Consider the following 21,685-nt stretch of genomic DNA (forward strand, 5'->3'; position numbering starts at 1 on the left):
TATAAAGTGATAAAATATGAATACAAAGTAGATTTTAATAAATGTTTTTATGATATATACAAATCTTATCACTTATTACTTATCAAACATGTGTACAATGTAATTACTGACCATTTTAACTATGATATATAATATTTCAAATAAATTAATTAAATTTAATCCTAGACATAAACTTATTAATCCACCAACATTACCTGTAAAAAATAACGTAAATTAATAATACAATATATCTATTGTTGATCGTTTTAAAATCTTTTATGTTCACAATTAGTTCAATGTATGTTAGAGGTACCTATGAGAATTTATAATTTAAACAATTATGTTACTTGACCATTTTGGTAGCGGTGAAAAGTATATTCATCGATAATCGAGAGGCGATAGAACTAGGAAAATATACGTTATTAGTCAAACATAAACAATACTTTGATATGGATGTTGAACTACGTTGCACTCAAGTTTTTTTAAATTATTTATCACTTAATTCAAATGTAAAATATCTATCATACATTTTAGTGAACTTAATTCAAGTTTGTATGACCTTTTCTCGTTTAATACTGGGTCCCAAAAAAAGAGGCAGTAGTTATTTTAAGCACCGGAAAAAAAATGTTGTAAGTAAATCGAGTCCCATTAAAAAACTTAAATATATATATATATATATATTATTGTTGATAATTATTATTAAAAATAAAATCAATAATTATAATGGTATACATTGTATAAATAGTACAAATTAATAATTTAAAAAATTAAATTTTTTTATCAAAGTAAAACCAAAATTGAATAACCTAATCAAGATTAGTTTTGAGTACTTACACATACTATGAGATTCGACTTACTTATTACCTTATTTTCTTTGTAACTCAATTTAACATTCAAAATATATACATATTGTCACAGGTCCATTAAACCTAGACCACATTTAATGAGAAATACACGCGACTACACTAGACCCCTCACGACATCTTACTACAGAGCTTAATAAGTTCACGGTTGTTTGTTTAAATTACTTACTTATTAGGGAGTCTAAGTCTACAAACGATGTAGATATATATGCTGTGAAATAGGGTTTTTTGAAAACAAATTCAATCGTAGCTCCTCTAGAACTAAAAAAAAAAGCTGTGTTCATTGTATATTAAATAGCATGCAGTAAAAATGTAAAATTACAATAATGTGTAAATACTTATGTATCGCAATGAAAACTTATGTATTATACTATTATGTGAAACAAAAACGATGATTTTTTACGTACTTATTCTTTACTAAATTTGTTGTTTTCATATAAGTCCAATCATCGTAGTGAGACGCATATGTTATTTCATATTCGACTATAGAGCATGTTGGCAAACATTTACATAATAATTGCATTTCCGGTAGATATGACGCTTCTATATTTAAATAATAACTATTTTTAATTTTATTTCTTAAAAAGATAAATTACAATATACCAGTTTTCATGAAACCATCCATCTCAAAATATTCAGTATTTATTTTCCTATACATCGACCTACTTTTAAGGATTTTATTTTGAGACGTAGGTATATGGTATATCATTCGACAAAGAGGATCTGTGGAACCCGACGATGCACAACAGTTGACCAAAATCATGGAGAAAGGATCTATACAAGAGATCCGAGATAGGTCTTTTACAGACGTGATTTACAAGAGTTAAAAAGAATACCTCCACACTAGTCTATATCAAAAATAATTGTATATTTGTTTACTCAGAAGTGTTTTCAATTAATTAAACACTTAGAATTATTTTGAGACTTAATTATTTTATGCCTCATATCCATACATGGTTGTTTGAATGTATAATATAATAATTATAATTAATATTATAATTACAAATTAAAATATTGTAACAAAGTTAGTAGCACAAGAATTTTTTTATGAGTAAAACAACCGCAACTTAGTTCATAGTATATAAATAGATTTAATTTTTTTTATTACTAGGTAGGCAAAAATCTGTACTTACGTTGAACTTTTAACATACAGTCTTTTTTTGCCAGACCACAAATGTTTACACCGGATGGCACCAAAACTAATCGAACACAAAAGTATACATGTTTCATTCTAAACTAAAAGAAAAATATTATATAAATTATTAGTATAGGTACTTACAAGCCATTTCGAAGGAAACACAACCGCATATTGTAAAAGTTTCATTGAAAACACATTCATAATTACAATTCATCTGTGTATACTGTTCAAATATGGATAATTTTCTCTCGTTGTGCAAATAGCATTTCCTGACTTCCGGAGAACGCCACTTTAAATCTGAATTCATTTTTTTCACAAACGGAGTGATTTGTATTTTAGTGTATGTGTCTGGTGCGATAAATGATCGAGGATCAGGCAAAAAGTACTCAGCTGGGTTACCCAATGTAATCTAAAAAAAACCAATAGACGTTTTTGAATTTTTTATATTTATTTAATTACTTTCGTGTTTATCTGATGATAATTATAAAAGTAAACATTTATTAAGTATTTAAATAATTATTAACTCGTTGTCAGCTAATTAATTCAGATAATTTGATAGCGTTAAAAAAAATCATTTTTATAAGTTAATAATCGTAACCATCGTTTAAATATGTAAAATTTGAACTTCAAAATTTATATAAAAAAATGTGATTATATACGGTTAAATTTAATATTTTCAGAATATACTTAACTACAAATTATAAGCAACCTTTTTTTTTGATTTTTCAACTTAACGTATAAAAATTAAACAGTTTATTAATTTCCAACAACAAAATAATTTGTAAAATGTTCTTAATTTTAACGAATTATTTCAAAATTTAAACTTTGAATGTTTTTATAAAAATATTTGCCTATACATATTTTAAATATTTTTACATACCAATAAAAAAAAAACTTGTATTGAATCTTGTATTAAATGTTCAAACTTTTTAATCCAGCAAAAAATATTGAAAATTGAAAATGTCGGTAAATATCTCAAAAAAAGTCGAATTGTTTTGAAAATTATACCATGAATAGAAAACGATATTATAAATATAAACTGTGGAAATTGCAAGTATCTTCTGTTATTAATTTTAAATTAGAACAAAATAACAAACATCGTTAGAAAAGAAATAGTTATTATTATGCGGGTGAATATTTTGCAACATTCAAAACATTTTAATTTCAGTCATAAAAAAAAAAATAGTAATTTTCCGGTGACCATTGTTTTTTTATAATTAGAAAGATTAATGAGGGTGCTTATATGAATTTTTTAAATTTTAGATATAAAAAGATAATCTTTTTGGGTTAACTTTTGTTGTATTATATGTATGAATATTTTATAAGAGATGTTAGTACGTAAGAAATAAGTTAAGAAAAACTATAGATAATAAGTAAAACAGTAAAATTCAATAAGTTAAGCAATAGTTCATTATTCACAGAAATAGGTTAAAATAACAATTGTGCAATTCGGTGCCAGTAAACTTTATATTACAGTTAGCATAGTAAGCAAGATATAATAATAAGAAATGTAAATAAATTTGTTTAATAATTTACTAATCGGGTTAAAATAACAATTACACAATAATCATAGTATCTATAATTGTAAATTTAACGTAGTAATAGAAAAATGTAGAACAATCGATAGTAATTCGATTGTAAGTGTAATATACGAGTATAAGTGAGATGGCTAAGACAGCAAAGGTAGTCAGTGGTGGTGATCGTGTGACTCGATCACCACCGGACATCGTGTTCAAACTTCAAATACAGTATTTTGCGTTATTTTGTGTTTAACTTTATTTTGGTATATGTCCGAGTAATCGGCGTATACGACACTTTTAACAATAAAATGATTTGCAAATGTTCATGATGTTGACGAATTTTATCAAAATTCTAACTTAACATTTTAAATACCTACTTTTAAAACAATGTATAAAAATTTTTTAAATCAATAGATTCGTTGCTTCATTTATAATCTAAAAAAACAAATAAAGTTAGGTTTTTTTTCAGAAACATTTTCTATCATCGAAAAAATTGAATTTATATGTATATGGATTGTATTATATATTATTACGTATTGGGTCATTTTATAAAAATAAAATGTTTTATATTTATTTGTACAATGTAAATGGTACAATTATACATAAAAATTTTATTATTTTTACGCACAAAAAAAAAATTTTCAGATGAGCAACTCAAAAATTCTTGGTCCAACATGTTAATCATCAATCTGAAACGATGATAATAACTAACACCACTGGTTCTAGCAGGATTTATGTTGACAAGTAGATCATTTTCTGAATTTCGTGGATATCCGTCATCTAAGTTCCAATTTGATCTCTCAGTAAAAATAAACGAATTGTTTTTTGAAAAGAAATCCAAATACCTGAAATAAAACAATATTACATTACCATAATTAACTGTCGCAAAAATTGACTTAAATTTAAAAAATAAAGTATGAAAAATTTTGATTAAATTGATACAATTTTTACTAAAAATACTTGTAGTTCATACATTTTTGTGATTATTAGGTATATATTTTCTTGAAAACATTTTATGTTTAAATTCATATAAAAAAAAAAATTGCGCCCAAACAATTTAAATATCTTTAGATAGATATATTAACATACTCGTAAAACCTAACGTAATAAGTAATAACCTTTCGGTTCTAAGTGGTATTGTATTGGTACTTAAGATTTTGAGAAGAACGATGAATGTGTTGGTTAAACATTTGATGAAATTTTTATTTTTTTTTTATGCTTGCAAAATGCAAAATATTAAGGATATTTTCTGGTAAAATCTAAGAACTAGAGTACGAAAGTCCAATATATAGGTATACCTAATATATAAGTACTGTACATTTAAGTAGTTAACAATATAAAAAAAAGGTTAAAAGGGGGATACATTTCCACTAATCTCCCGAAGTTTTTATTACTTTTGTAAGATAGTCTATAGAGATCTACTCAATTATGAGATAATTAAAAATCTATAATACAGCAGAGCAATTTTCCAAGCTTTTCTTAAACCAAAAATTTTTATTTATAACAATATGTTACCTTTGATTATATTCATTTTTGAAAATTTGAAATGATGGTAACATGTTAATTGAAAAACATAATCCAAGTACGCTTATTTTTGGTTGAATATACTGGCAAAAATTTGAAACGGTTAGATTTTCCCATTTAGCATCCGATTGAAATACTTCTTGACAGCTAATCGCACAATTCTAGAATTAAAATATTATGGTAAACTCGTACATTTTACAACCCAAATTTTAGTTCCATTTGAACGATAAATATGAATTAGTTTTAAAACAAAACTATGTTATAATATTATACTCACATTAATCAACTTTGCAACTGAATTTTTATCAAAATAATTTGTTGAAAAATTTTGTGAAACATCATAATTACCATCAACGGAACATAATATTTTCCGATATTGTTGAAGATATTCCCTAAATAAAATATATAATTAAAATTAGAATTTACACGGTCATAATTTTTTTTAACAAAGTAATAAATAATAAAATATAATGATCAAAGATATTACATTCATTTATAATTTATAAAACATTTTTTTTTTACTTTTTTTCAATGATAAGTTCAAAATTAAGAATCTACTAATAAAACATGAATTAACATAACATAGATAAACCGATTGATTGAGCAAGCTCAAATAAAGATAAATAAATGGTTAAATATTAAAATATGAATAACATGGTTTTATGAAACCATATATAGGTTAGGTATATATGTATATAAATACATAAAAAATAATAATTATATATATTCCATCACTATATTATACTGGGATATTATCAAAGTTTAATTTCTTAGTATATTTTAGTATTTTCTGATTTCTACATTTTTTAAAATCAATATTTAATTTTTTACAAAAATCTATTCATATTTCCTTTTCCAATTGTTTGTTAATTTTTACTATTACTTTTTAAACGTGTATTATATTCGTTTTGTGGCATAAATAGATATTTACAATACATAACATTTACTTTTATCATTTGTAAAATTATATGTCTATAATAAATAGCTTTTAAATTAAGAATATGAAAATTATTTTATAAATTGTTTGTTATGACAAAGGCTTCTTAAGCATAATTTTAATTAATGTATGTATAGTAACTTCATGGTTAGTCAAATGTATATTATAAGTTCCATCCTAGACTTCACTACTTTAACGTCTATATAACTAATTACAGATGGAACAAGGAAGAAATAAACCATATTTAATATTTGTGAGTTTAGTAAACATCTTTATGATTTAAAGATATATAATAGTTTTTGAATCTAAGTCGAAATATCTTGAACGTGATTAGACCATTTAAAAATGTCATCAACAATAATGTCTATTTTTTAAATTACTTTTATATTGTAGATTGCCTATGTACAATAGCGGTCATCATTTAGTGAACAGTTAAAATTATGAATTATCAATGAAGAATAAATTAAGGCAGCTTGTTGCATTTGATATACGAAAATGGATATAATTAGATTTGTTAAGATTAAGTTCCAACATATTATTGTCTCTCTAATCATTAATTTATTTTTATAATAAGTGTTGCGGAGTTGAATACTTCATTTGAGTTATTTCTTTCAATCAAAACTACAGTTGTCATCAGCATAATTTATTAGTTGAATGTAAAGTAGGGTATTGTTTTTACACTATTTATAATATTGTATTGAAATCACACACATTATAAATAATAAGGTATTTATCATAGATGAAATTACCAATAGGAGGTGTTCGTGTTCATATGTTTCTCCCAAACCCATTTTCGCATTTGGTCTGATGGGCAAATATTAATTGACGGAAAAGGTATATCATGAATAGCTGATTCTGTGTTTTCAACAGATATTATAGTTGGACTATCAATCCAAATGTAAATCAAGACTTTCAGAGCTCCAAATGTAATGGATATCATACAAAGAAACGTCAGAATCCAAAGCAATCTAAAATAATTCATAATATTATAAACACAGCTGACATGAAATAACAGTTTATTTATTTATCACAACATTTTCACATTTGACTATCACTCATGAAATGTAATATTATATTATGATTTTTCTATCTAGGTATATTATACAGTAGGTACCTATTAATTCAAAAAATTATTGATAATATAAAGTATTCACGAATGGTTTTTCACAATTTTTAAAAAATTATAAAATATGATAGAAATAACAATAAATATGATTCAGTTTGTGTTACTTAAGGGCATTTTCAAACTAATTTTTGGTAGGGTTTTTCCTGAAAAACAAATAAAACATGAGCATTTTTTGATAAATTTTGAATTTGTTTCAAAACAAAAAATCAAAATCAAAAAAATCGTAAGTTAGTTTCCGTAAGCGTTTTACGGAAAGACTATAATTGGACAGATATTTTATGTACCTAAGTAAACTAAAATCAATATGACTTTTTATTGTATTAAAATTAACATTTAGATATATTTTAATGTGCATAATATATATATTATATAATAATAATATTAAAATAGAATTATTAAATATAAAAAAATGCATGATGACAATCGAAAAAATTCATCGTTACAGTGTTTGAATTGGAAACATTATAGAAAAGTAACAAATTCAAATCTAAAAAATATGTTTTTCAAGAAAATATCCGATGATCAACTTCCCACTTTTTTTTAAAATACAAATATAAACAACCAATTATTATTAATATTATTTTCATACCGTATAACCAATAAAATATAAAACTTTATTAATAAAAATAAAGATACTCCAAAATCCTTTTGCCATTTATCTACCTATAATTCATGAACTAGAAATAATCATTCTAATTATCAATTTCAAGACGAGCATCACATTTTATTTAATTATATTATATCAAACTTACTTTTCTACCGGTGATCTGTCCTTCATCACAAAATACTTCATACAATGAGAAGTCGTTTTTATACAATAATCATGAAACCAACTATGTTCAGTCATTTTTAATACTTTAAAACTACAATAATGAAGTGGTTGATATAAGTACAGATGTACGTTTACTCAAAATATTTATCAGACTAACAAACATACAGTTCTATTATTTATCATGTGTATTCATAATTATGAAAAAAAAATAAAAATAATAATAATAAAATTAGATACCTATTTATTTTTTGAAGGGTTGATAGTTAACTAACATATAATGAAAATGAATATTTAAGCAGAAAGTTTGTGATATTTAATTGTGATAACCATGTGATTATAGGTAAAAAAAATAAACCCTTTTTTAAGTGGCCTTTGGAGAATTAATACATCATTTTTATTTTTATTTTTTTTTACTTGTACCTAATTTTAATTAAAACTGAAAAATTAAATTATCTGAAATAGTCACGTAACGTATAAATATTATTTCTTAGTTATAAATTATAATATGTGTATGTTTAGAATTTAATATTTATATGAAATAAAAATATACAATTGATTGCTTTTTTATAAATAAATATAATATACTAAAATTGTATTTAAATTTTAAATTACCTATATAGATAATACAATCTCCAAATTAATAAAGTTGATTTAAAATGCGATATCAATTTTTTCCCACCTCAAAAAACAATCAACAAAAATATCATACCCACTTCTCTCCCTCATTTTTAGCCAATCGTATAAATTCAAAGCCGCAACCGAGGTCTGTCCTATAATACACAAAAATTAAATTTAAAGATATACTAATATACTAGTTCAGTCCAGGATTTTGTTTAATGGATAAAGGATTTATTAATTCCGTCGTGTGTCAAAAATTTAGTTATTCCAGTTCAGTCCCTTTTGTATGTCTTTTTATATTATACTATAATAGGTAGGTATAAAAAATGTAAGAACCTTAATAACATCGACAATCGAATGTAATAATAATATATTATTAATAAATAAAGATACTATTTTTTTTTCAGTTATTGTACCAATTAATTGAATTTAATAACACCATATTATTTAGAAATAAAGATAATATGATGCCAGTTTGACTTTAACTGTTTAATATTTACTGCATTTTGTAAATAAATTATTTATTATAAATTTGTGTATTTTAATTATTTAACTCAAATTTAAATAATATGTACGGTAGTTTTTGATTTTGAAATACTAAGTTTGTATCAAATAATAATTTCTATAGTGAAAAACTTTTAATGAAAAAAAAATGTCGTTCTCGTTGGGTAATACTTTGTATGGGTAATTGATCAAACAAAAGTTGATAAATGTTCAAATACTCTCATCAAACGTTATGTAACGCAATAATGTCTATTTTAATTTAATAAAGTAAAACAAATATTGACCATTATACTTAAAATAAAATGCCTTGATTGAATTAAAGTTAAAAAATAATGAACAATACTTTTATAGAATAAGTTTTGTTTAAATTAAAATAACCAGCAAATATTTTGACTTGAATAAATCTGTTAACTACCTACGGTCTTTTTAAAATATTCTAGTATTATTAGAAATCATTAGACTTTATGAATTATACAACGTTTAGACATTTACTACAGAAATAAGATGAGATTTTGTTTATTAGTCAAGTTATATCGGACAACTAACAAAACCAAAAGGCCATTGTTGATAAAATACTTAACTGATGTAATAGTGTGATATATTATCAATATTCCTCTAGTAAATATAAATTATTATCTTTAACTAGATCACAATTAGTGAGTAAGTCAGGGGAGACTGAAAAAGTCTCATATGAAATAATAAAATATAGAAATAAGTTGCACCTGACAAAAGTAATTTTCTCACAATGATTAATTGGATTTTCATTTACATAATATAAATTATAAATAGGTACATAAGAGTCTAAAATAATTTAAATTATTATATATTTTCAAACATCGTCTTGTGTTATTTTGAGTTGATGAATAATTTTAATTTTGAGCCAGTGTTGTAAAAATATACATGAATACATGGAGACTAGTAAATTATACCTATCTACATGTTTTGATATAACAAAATTAATAATTATCATAATCTATCAAATTGTTCTTTTTTATTTTGTTATTATAATTGTAATCAGAAAACAAATATTCATTCACTTAAGATTTTCAACAAATATTAGGATTTTCTAAAAATCATAAAATTTTAATATTTTGCTTATTTCTAGAGTTATTTATAAACACATAAAATGTACTCATTTTTATAATTTATTCGATTGTTAAGTAATAGTTTATACTGTATGATAAAATTTTATTTTATATTTTGAATTATGTATAAGTTCATACAATATGGTTTAAATATTAAATATATATCAATAAAAAAATTAATTAATCGTATAAAATTTGTATATAATGATGTACCTATCATTGAATTCAAATGTAACACACCCATAATAATTATGACCCTCTCATCACCTGACACACCACAGAGCAGTACCCACTTGTATTTCTTTGTTTTTAATTTTCAATATTATTATTTTTTTTTTTGTTATGTCTAAACACCCATGTAAGTGGTTATATCCATTACATTTAGAGTGCCAACAAAATGTATGCAATTTTAATGGTAGATTGAATTATCTTAAAGTAATAGTCTATATATTTTATTAGTTTATTGCATGATACGATTTCCAAGAGAAAATAATACTAGCTACCTAGAAAACCTCAAAAAATATAAACAAATATATATTAGAGTTATTAAAGTTCTTGTAAAAATAATGGTTTTCAATACCTACGTTGAAAATCGATTTTTAAATATTCAAATGTATTAATTTTGTAATTTAAATAACTTTTAGATCAAACATGTTAAAGGGGTTCTCTCTAATTATGTTTTCTTGCCTTTTTCCATTATAATAATCGAGAAATTCAATAATCTTACATCTATTTAACGATAATCTTATCACTAACTATGGTCATAGTTATTTCGTATAATATTATATTATCTTTGCTATTACATAATAATGTACATATTAAATATTGTATATTAATAAAATAATAACTGAGTAAATGTTTTTAGCAGATAACAGTCGTGTGATCTTTCTCCGACTTGACGCTTATACATTATGAATTGAATAATGTATTAATAATATTATAGCTGTAAGATGTTATGAACATTTTATAAACTATTGATTAGGTATATAAAGAACTATTAGTCTTCAAAACATAAATATTATTTTATAGATAGTATAAGTATTGGGTAAACATGTAGATATTAAATAGTAATAAATAATTTATAAAATATGGAGAATATTTTTAAAATTTAAGCTCAATTATACATTTATACATATATGTACTCATTACAAAATAAATTATAAACTAATGAGGTTTTGATTAGGTACTGAAAAAACTGTTTGATAGATTTAAATACATTTTCAGTTGATCTTATACACATATTATACTTAGGAGAAGTATTTCACAAACTAAAAAACGTAATTTAAATCTTTTTTTATTTTTATATGTATATATTATATATTATCGTAAACATGTTATTGATATAATATTATTTAGATGTACTACGACTACATAGTCGGTTAGTTAAGGTAAATTATCTATTATTAACTAATAATCGCTATTTAATTTGTATTTTATTATTATAGGTAGGCATATAATTCGTATATTTCATTTAACTATTTGAATGATTTAAGATGAAAATATTGGGTATTTGCGTTGATACGTATAGTAATAATAAAAAATATTTAATTGCCTTCTACTTATATCCAATTCCATTTCGTAACCACTATTGAATTGTCATCACTGATTATTAGAAATCGTTGCAATTTTTTTTTAATATTTCATATTGGCGATAGGTTAGAAAACAACTAGGCATAATATGAATACAATCTACATATTATATTGCGTTTCGCCTTACATTTTTTCATGTATAATGATTTGTACATTTACTACAATCTATTTATCTCGACTATTCCGATCCTCTTATGGTAATTGATTTACAATTTTAAATTATTTGTTAAAATAAATAATCTATTTTATTATTAAATATATAATCGCAGTATAACAATAAATTAAATATTGACCTACTGTATGAAAAAATATCTATGAGCCACAGTCGATGGCTGTTACAGCATACCACTGTAGTTACCATTTATATCACAACATTCTACTCTTTAAATACGATGCCAAGTAAAGGAAGAAACTAAAAAGACGTTGTTACGATGATAGTTATGGTATAATACATTATATTGTTTATGAAACAATGGGATATGTGCATTTTTTTTGAATCCATGTTTTTACAAAACAAAACAAAAAAATTTCTATGCGAAAAAAATTGTTTTATACGTCAAAGAATCTAAAAATGAAACTTTTATTTTGCATATTTTGTAATTTTAAAGGATTTTTCATTATTTTTTAATTTTGCATATATATTACAAGTCGTGTATATTAATTACAACTGAGCAAAATATCTAAGTGTGCAATCAGTCGATTACCTATATGTCACCATACAAACAAAGCTGTATACAATAGTTTTATAAACAAAGAAATAGAAAATAATATAATTAGTGTACAGAAGACAAAATCGAAAATAAAATAAAAATTTATGTTTAATGTATTGAAAAAATATTTAGATATTTTTTTTAGTTTGTTTAACATTTAAGTCAATTTTTATTAAAGAAGTTTTCATACTGTTTAGTGTATTTTGTAACCATTTGTGATTTATTCATAAAGTTTCAAAACTTTCAAAACTACACAATCAATAGTACTATGACATTTACGAATTTTTACAAAAACATGATTTTAACTATTGTTAACTATGAATAACTGTTTTTTTTTAACTTAATTTTAATTATTTCAGTTTAATAAAAAATAAAACGTTGAGTCTTACTTGATATTTTTTTCATTGCATGGAAAACATTAAACCTTACAAAAATAAATTATATCCTGATTTGATGGGTTTGGTTTTTTTTTTTTTTTGCTTGCTTTAAGTGTACTTAGTTACATTATTCGTTGGTTTTTAGGATCAACCTATATCACAAAATAGGTCACACAATCAGTCAAAAAAAAAAAAATTGAATCCAACCAAATAACATAATATTATATATGTTAAAAGCCGTCAAGTAGGTAACCACTCTGCGGTAAAATATAAGTGTCGAATGTACCTACCTCGTTATTGAGTAGGTCACTGTAATGAACATGTAAAACTTGAATTAAATAATAAATCTTTATGTATTGGTACATAATGAAAAATGATTCTGTTCGAGGACAGACTAACTTAATAGAAGCCGCCAAAATAATTACAGTGAAACTTCCATACAACGAACTTCCATTTAACGAATTATTTTTGAGAACCATGACCTTTATTGTTAATCATGCGTTAATAGAAATTTAACGAATTCCTCTACAATACAAAATTTTTTTGTTCCTCCGTGAGACTGTTAAATAAAAGTTTCACTGTATTTTAATAATAATATTAAAATTTTAACAAATTGTTGTTGTTGTGTTATATATATTAGATTCTTAGCGGAGCTTTGAGTGTGTTGATTAGTCAATGATGCGTGTGTGTATGTGTATGTGTTTTTTTTTTATATGAATACGATAAGTACTTAATAAAATGCTTTGATTTTCAATTTCGATGGTGATTTTAAATAGAAAATTTGATCTAGTTTTTAATTTGTGGTAGATAAAATTTTTCCAATATTTTTCAAAATAATCGAAAAAAAAAACAAAAATTATGAAAAACCAGGAATTTTTACAAAAAACGAGTTTTTATTTTACACTTGGTCATAATTCTCAAGAATTAATTTAAAACCCTACTCGATTCTGCTCAGAATCGTTTTTCGTATCCAAAATTTATCATTGAATTTAAATTTAACATTACAATGACTAACTCAACACCACTTAATGTACAATAAAGTAGTGATCTATTAACCACTTTTTTTTATCATAATTTCCGATTATTTTCAATTTATATGTTCCAAAACTACCAACTAAAATCAAAAGATTCAATTTTCTACCTTATACCTCCCTTGAAGCTTATGAATTGTTAATTTTTTCTATTAGAAAAAGTGTTTTTAATGATGTAGTATATATTTTATTTTAGTAAATATTATATAAGTACCTATTGTATATATACGTCTGAGATTAAACAATTTTGTACCACTTCTGCCGAATAGGTAAGCGGACTCTAATGAAGCCGTCTCTCGAATATAATAATTACACTGATAACTATTATTACTGATACTAATGGTAGTTGTTTGGATAGAACGTCCATGATCCTATTTTACGAAGTTCGATCATTTTTATATCTAAAACAACGTACACATGATCAAAATTAGTATTTTTAAGAAATTTTAATAATTTTTAGATCTTTGAAACGAAATTTATTTTAATATTCTTATTTAATAAGTTTCTAAATGGAAATATTGACAAATTCATGTTATCATACAATATTTAAGAAACTTTTCATAGTTATAAAAAGGCGAAAAGATGCTTTGCTGTACGGTAGCTATCGAACATACCTCTTAAATGAAAAGTTAGTCACTATATATTATAATATTATATGTTAAATGGTATGTTTTAACTTAGCTTTTTGATTTAAATACATTACTTTTTATCTCACTACCCTCGCAATGATCATATAATTGGATATATAATAATCTAATACTGTATATTTTATTAATAAATAAGATTTAATTATTAGCCGCTCGCCGAACTTTTTATTTAAAGATTTATAAAATAATAAAGTTTAAATGAACCACTAAATGAACTCATTCGTTTTTTTACGTATTGAACTTAAATGTAAACTAATTCAATTTTCAGTTGAACTTTTTGACTTTCAGCCTACAGGTTTGTTTAACACAGAGAGATAATTCAACATTTCAAAACTCATTTTGACATTATATAAACCTGTAATAATAGGAAAATTACAACAGTGGTTTAATCGACAGGGGTACAAACCACTAGATAAGGAGAAGGAGGTAGAGCGGAAGATGGTATGGAGAAATAGGAGGTAAAAGAAAATCTAGAGGAGGAGAAGACCATCTGACTGTAGAGGGCGTGCACAAAGCTAGTCTGTCCAGCGCGTCGCGCACCCTCGTCAGTTATAGCGTCGTCGCATGTTTTTGAAGTTCAATCTTAAGACGACGCTGTCCGTGACCGATCATTCTACACGGTCTGCCACGACGTGCCACACTTACCGTAGCTCGGCGTTCGTGAACTCGTTTGTGATCTCGAAAATTTATCGATGTCGGGTTTTGCGGTGAACCGTTGTTTTTTTAATTATCACAAAGTCCAGATCGGGTACCTATATCAGCTAAAAACAGTTCGCTAGTTGTTTTCAAAATGGTTAGTAAATCAAAGCTGATATTTAAATTTAAGTACAGTCATGAGACTTATTTGTTTTATTTATTTAAGAAACATCAAAACATTTAATATAAAAAGGTAATACACATTTTTGATATTTACTTCCTATGATCAATGCTTGTGGTAAAAATAGAGAGAATTATATATTTACAAGTTTACATTTAAAATTAGATTCAAAGAAATATATATAATAATAATTAATAATAAATAAAAAACAAGTATTGTACACAGGCTAGGTATTAATTACAGCTAAGTATACATTTTTGATTATTATTGAGTAAGTCATAATTCATATTATATTACCTATATCTAAAAAATAACAATAATGAGACCCCAAACAGAAAAGCTGCCTGTATATATTTTTAATTTTTAGTTTAAACTGTATAGGTTATTATAAATTAGGTAGTTAAATACTTTTTGCAGGTTATTATATATTTATCAGTGTAATATATTTTTTTTTAATGTAATTTATATACATTAGGTAGATATCTAAGTATTTACTTAAGTATAACATAAAAGTACACAATATAATGTAATATTTCCTTCCTCACTGTTTGAAGATTTCTTTGTGTTCTACCCGTAGCATATTATGTACCTACTGTACGCAAAGATAGCATAAATTAATATAAAATAAAAAATATTAAAATTTAAGTATTGCGATTTAAGTTATATTTTCTATCACGTAATTTCCTAAAGTTACTTTTAACTCTTATGTTATATTAACTATAATTACTTAACATAAACATGTTTCAATAATGATAGTTAAAAAAAAAAATTGTATGTTATTAAAAATAATTTTCTTTCTTTCCTTTTAATAACTACCTAAATTATTTCAATAAATATTTTATATTTAAGAAAAATTAAATTTTATTCATATTTTTTTATTTTTCTATTTTAGAATTATGTCATAATTCTGAAAAGAATATATAAACTTTTAACTAACTTAATAGCTGACCGCTGAATACTTTTATTATTATTTATTTGTTAAATCAGTGTTAAAATAACATTTTAAATAAATATTTTTGAGTATTATGTGGATTTAGACGCATGCTATTATAATAAGTAGATACTTAAAATATTGTATTTACTGACAATTATTTATTAGTTTTTATGATTATTCAAATTTCAAATATCCAAAAAAAGGGTAATCTAAAAATAGATTAGATATTTATACATCTCATAGCTCTCGAATTTTTTAAATTAAATTGTAATTATAAAAGTAACCAAAGTTATGTATATATTTATTCTTTGATTAAATAATAAGCAAGCATATAAAAATCTGTAAATGAATCAAGCGTAGTTTTTATTTGCATTTAGTCAATACGAATGGTAAAGAGCTTTTTGAATACTAAAACATCGTAAAATAAATTCATTTTAACATTCTCAATTCGACTGAATAGCAAACGTCAACTAAACCGATGACTAATCAAACGAACTATGTTCCAACATCTCTCCGGGTAATTACCTATTAAAATTACCTCTGTAATATATATAATACCATTATGGTTAAATTAGCGTCTAAAATATTAAATAGATATTGTTAAAACAACGTTAATAAAAACAAGATATTGGCCATGTTTTAAATACATTTTTGAAAAACTTTTATTATTGAGCCAATATTCAGCTATTGCTTAACTTATTTTACTTACTACTTATATTACTATATAAGTATATATTATATATATTACTTCTTTTACTACTTATTTTTCACTATAAGTCTAATTTTCTTAGGAAAAATGATTTTATTTATGACTCTTTGATCTTAGCTATCCCTCTTCGAAATCTAACGTTTTGCTCAACTATAAGCTCCCCTACATTTATTTTCACAATAACGTTTTGTATAATGAATTCAAATCATACATTCACAGTATCTTAATAATAATTTAATTTTATGATGGTTCTTTAAAATATATTTATTTGTACGTACATTTTTTTCCCCTATAATTTACTTACTAAATCAGTCATTCGGTAGATATACGTACATGGTATAACTTATTTATTTACTAACTTGTATAAGATTTAACAGATCTGTTATAAAACCCAAATATTAAAATTAATACAATACAATATATTAAAAAAGATCTTTAAAAACACATAATAGAAAAGGATTAAATAGTAAATAGTTGCTCATCATTTCCATAAGACAATCAAACACATGTTGCATGTTAACATCATAAATCCAATTAACTTCTTTTTGCACTCCTACCTTGAAGACATTTGGCATCATATTTCAATATTGGTGTCAAGTTGCTGGACATGTTCGTTTCAACTTAATAAAAATAAATAAATATACATAAAATTACAACCACGATTAACAATAACACTTTATTGCATCTACTTATAGGCATATTACTTTAATCCACATCAACACTAATCTTTGAACAATTTATTTTATAAAAATATGTTACTTATAGTCGTTTTACAATATTTATTTTCCCTGAATCCTACCACAAGTCTGACAAATTAATTAAAATTGTTTATTTGTTCAAATAATTTTGAAATGACTTCGGGCTTTATTATAGTTAAATAATTTCAATATAATGTTTTCAAGTTTAATTAAAACTACAAAGCATTTTTATAAAAACCAAATACCAGCTATTATAATAATACTTGTACAAAATAAATTAAAATAACATACTATAGTAATATCATTAAGTATGAAAAATAATTTTATTGTGATTATGTAATAATTTAAAAATGTACCAAACTACTGTCAATGTAATAAATAAAAAATTAAATTATCATAGTGAAATTCAATAAAATAAGCCTATTAAATAATTTAATTTTTTTTCGAACACAAACAAAACAGAATATACTTTATATGTTAACATATTTTATATTTAAGTGTTTTAATGTTTGTTATTTTAATCACTATAGTAAAACGTTAATCGACAGACGATATAACAAAACATGTGTGCACTTTCTCATTATACCTTAAAATTGGTCATACAAACTAAATAATTAAAGAACAAAAAAAAAAAAATTAGACATGTAGTTCATAAGTAAGATGAAGTATACCTAGTATATCCTCTTTCGTCACGTCAACTAGGTTTTTTAATTAATTATCAAATTTATTTATCGTTTTTAATTTTACAGATTGTAAAAACATAATATTTATTTTTAATAATAAATTACTCTTTACACTGTAAACTATGTTGCGTCTACAGATCATTGGTAATCGTTTTACTGAGTTTGACAAAAATGGAAAAGATTACTTAAAAATATACATCATGTCTCATTTAATACATACTTGAAACAAATTGTCTAAGAAATAGCTAATAGATATTTAATAATTTATTTTATGTTTGGTAGTATCCATCACAAAACACGATAAAAAGAAAGTCATAATCAATATTGCTAATAACATAATATAATTTTAAACGATTACACAACATAACTTACCTATGTATATTATTTTAATAATATTGCAGAATGCAGATATGAGTTTAATTTCAATACGTAACGTAGAAAACAAAAACCGACTATTCTATAACTTTTTAAATATTCCAAAATGATACAGATTATAGTTTTTATTCCTTTCACGTTTTCCCAGTATCAAGTGGTCAAGAAAACTATATAGGTAGGTGGTGGTGCGATAGCAATCTGGTGGCATACCCTCTTTTCCCTTCCAAGGCCTTGGAACTGATTTTACTCATATATTTTTAGACATATAAAAAAAAAACGTAGAATCAGATTTTTGCCGTAACACCGCACCCATTGTATTGTTTATATATTTACCGTTAAATTTAAACAGTAAATAAATAACCATGTGATTAACATAGTGTTAACTGTTTAATTATTTTCCAAGAGTATATGTTATTTTCGTTTTATATAATATTTAGCTATTAAACTGTATTAAATCAATGTTAACCATCAAAATAGTTTTTAAATTAGGACTAGGAATATATAGGTACTCGATCATAACGTATAAGAAAATATGATTTAAACTTAAACAATTGAACTCGAAATTCTTCCACTATTAAAAAAATAATAAATCTAACATACAACAACAACAAAAACAGAAGTAAAAATGATTTAATTTTAAAGTAGTATTTCATTTGATTGGACACGTGGATGTTAAATAATTATTATTGACTCTATCGTTTTATAGATGTTTTAGTATACTAATTGTACTATAATATTACATACGACAAAACTGTTTACAAAAACATTTTCCATGTTACTAGCAACATATTGAAATATATATATGTGACGACAAACGCTTATTTCTTTTAAAAAAAAAAATGAAGCAGAATTTAATGTATTGTTTATACAGTATATACGTTATAAACATGTATAATGGAATATCGCTCAAGGTTAACTATACGACTTGATGATGTTATTATCTTACATTAACAATAATTTATTAATTAGAGATATATCGTTAAATAGAAGTATAGAACATAACATATATTTTTCTTGTATTTAAGTACCCACCTTAAGATAAAATGCTTATATGAGTATACACTATACATAATATTATGTTTAGGTAACTAAAACGAATAGAATTTAACTATGTACAAAGTACAAAGTACTTCGCATATTATTAATAGATATAAAATATTATGCATAATATAATAAAATCGACTATCGTATTTTTTATTTCATAATATTATATTTACGATTTTTATACCACTATTATTTTACCATTTCATCAGATTCGATATGGGTAGTAGACACTGTACGTAATATAATTAATGATCATAACAATTAATAACAGTACGCGACCACTATATAGGTACATAACTTAAGTCATGTATTATCTTGTATCATAAATATGCACATTGCAAGATGAACATAATAGACATACTAACGTACAATATACAATATACCAATATTTATATTTCAATTTCGTAATAATCAATAATTATGTTATTGAATGTCATATAATTATATTATAATAATATTTCCCGGAAAATAAATAAAATTTTTTCTATTTTTTATTTTTTTACCAACAACTCATACTTTTAATTATAATAATTATAACTTAAAAACATAATCTAAAGCTTATTTTATAAAATTTATGGTTTATATGTATACAACTATAGTATACTATAGGTATTGAAATTAAATTATATTAACTACATATAATAATAATAATTAATAATGTATAATAACAATATTCACTTTATACCTATAAGGTGCACACGTAGTGATATGTCTCAAGATAATTTACTAATTGTAAAGGACCGCAGGTATTGCTGATCTAATCGTGCTTCTGCTTTATGAAACTTGTCCTCCCAACAACACTTTGAACAAACAGCATAACATAAACTTAACTAAATTATATACAGTTTAAAATAATTATATACCTGTCTAACTGTTGTACCCAACCAATTCAATATTTATTGAACATTAAATTACTACTGTAATTAACCTCTCGTCTATAATAATATTTTGGTGGGTTGTATAACAAAATATATATTTAAAAAAAATGGTACTGAGTATAGTTATACTTAAATAGATCAGCTAGTTTTGAAATAATTCCAAAGATATCGAATGATTTTTTTACAAAAATAATATGGTGGTTAAGAAAAAAATATTGTAGAATATTGATATTATAGGTACAAGTACAATATAATCTACTTCATTAGATACATATTGTAATTTATATAAATATTTTATAAACAGTAAATATTATGTAGTAAGCGAATTATCATAAATCAAAAATTGTTTACAATGATTTTTATTTAATTTATAAATTGAAGAAATGTGTTGGGTTCATAGAATGATGTAACGTGGTCGGGGATGACCCGTTAAATATATGATATTCAGGGAAGAAGTTGGTTTCCTTTGAATATAAGTTAACCGTAGCTAGGGAGCAAATGGTACTCAGGGTACAAATAAATGTGGATTGATCCAAATACTTATAAATATATCATCAAGTTTATTCTTACCTAAATAAAACGTTTACAAGTCGTAGGGCTGGCTTGGAGTTCGTGTTCGCTGGTGTTAACGCGGGGAACTGGCTGTCTCTTACATATATTATTATTTAGCCGTAGCTTTACAATAGTTAAATATGAGACAGCACAGGAGGGGCATAGTGTACATTCATCATAATATATTTTACATGTTTTGGTCTACGATACACATACATATATATACCTATATACATATATGCACGTATACTATATAGTATATAATATATAATATGTGTAAGTATATAATATGTACCTACGGTTGTATAATATTATTATGTTTATAAATAAATATGTAACAATCGTTACAATGATATTATTTAAAAAATGTGAATTGTCTAATTGTCTAAATAAATGTAGTACAATAGTAATATTTCTAAAAATTATTAAATTTTAAACGTTCGGAAAGTACAACGCTCAAACTATATTTTTATTTTATTTTATTAATAAGTATAATTTTTATGGATAATAAGATTGATTCTAAAGTTGAATGTAGACCTATTGATATGAATACGAATTGAGTAATTATTAAACG

The 21,685-nt window shown here is 23.9% G+C and overlaps 2 protein-coding genes and 1 long non-coding RNA gene across 6 annotated transcripts in view; 1 reads left to right on the forward strand and 2 right to left on the reverse strand.

Moving 5' to 3' along the window:
• Positions 1–63: 63 nt before the first annotated feature.
• Positions 64–7,983, reverse strand: LOC114125436 (pickpocket protein 28-like). Its single transcript, XM_027989074.2, has 10 exons — positions 7,840–7,983; positions 6,711–6,929; positions 5,302–5,416; positions 5,016–5,185; positions 4,129–4,345; positions 2,122–2,389; positions 1,976–2,041; positions 1,250–1,385; positions 1,012–1,103; positions 64–194 (listed from the first exon to the last, which is right to left on the reverse strand). The coding sequence occupies exons 1-10, from the start codon at positions 7,932–7,934 to the stop codon at positions 76–78; spliced, it is 1,497 nt and encodes a 498-aa protein (XP_027844875.2). The 5' UTR covers positions 7,935–7,983; the 3' UTR covers positions 64–75.
• Positions 7,984–14,959: 6,976 nt separating this feature from the next.
• Positions 14,960–21,685, forward strand: part of LOC114125427 (melanopsin-B-like) — a 36,497-nt gene continuing 29,771 nt past the window's right edge. For 2 of the 4 annotated variants that reach the window (XM_050202900.1, XM_027989065.2), the window contains exon 1: positions 14,960–15,310. The gene's annotated coding sequence lies outside the window, so the exon portion shown is untranslated. The remainder of the gene's footprint in view (positions 15,311–21,685) is intronic. The other 2 variants (XM_027989064.2, XM_027989063.2) reach the window with 1 other exon arrangement.
• LOC114125430 (uncharacterized) lies at positions 16,423–21,311 on the reverse strand. Its single transcript, XR_003592518.2, has 3 exons — positions 21,130–21,311; positions 20,367–20,481; positions 16,423–17,501 (listed from the first exon to the last, which is right to left on the reverse strand). It is a non-coding gene; the product is annotated as an uncharacterized LOC114125430 (long non-coding RNA).

This window comes from Aphis gossypii, chromosome 3 (genome assembly GCF_020184175.1).
Source record: "Aphis gossypii isolate Hap1 chromosome 3, ASM2018417v2, whole genome shotgun sequence".
In the NCBI taxonomy this organism is placed as follows: Eukaryota; Metazoa; Arthropoda; class Insecta; order Hemiptera; family Aphididae; genus Aphis; species Aphis gossypii.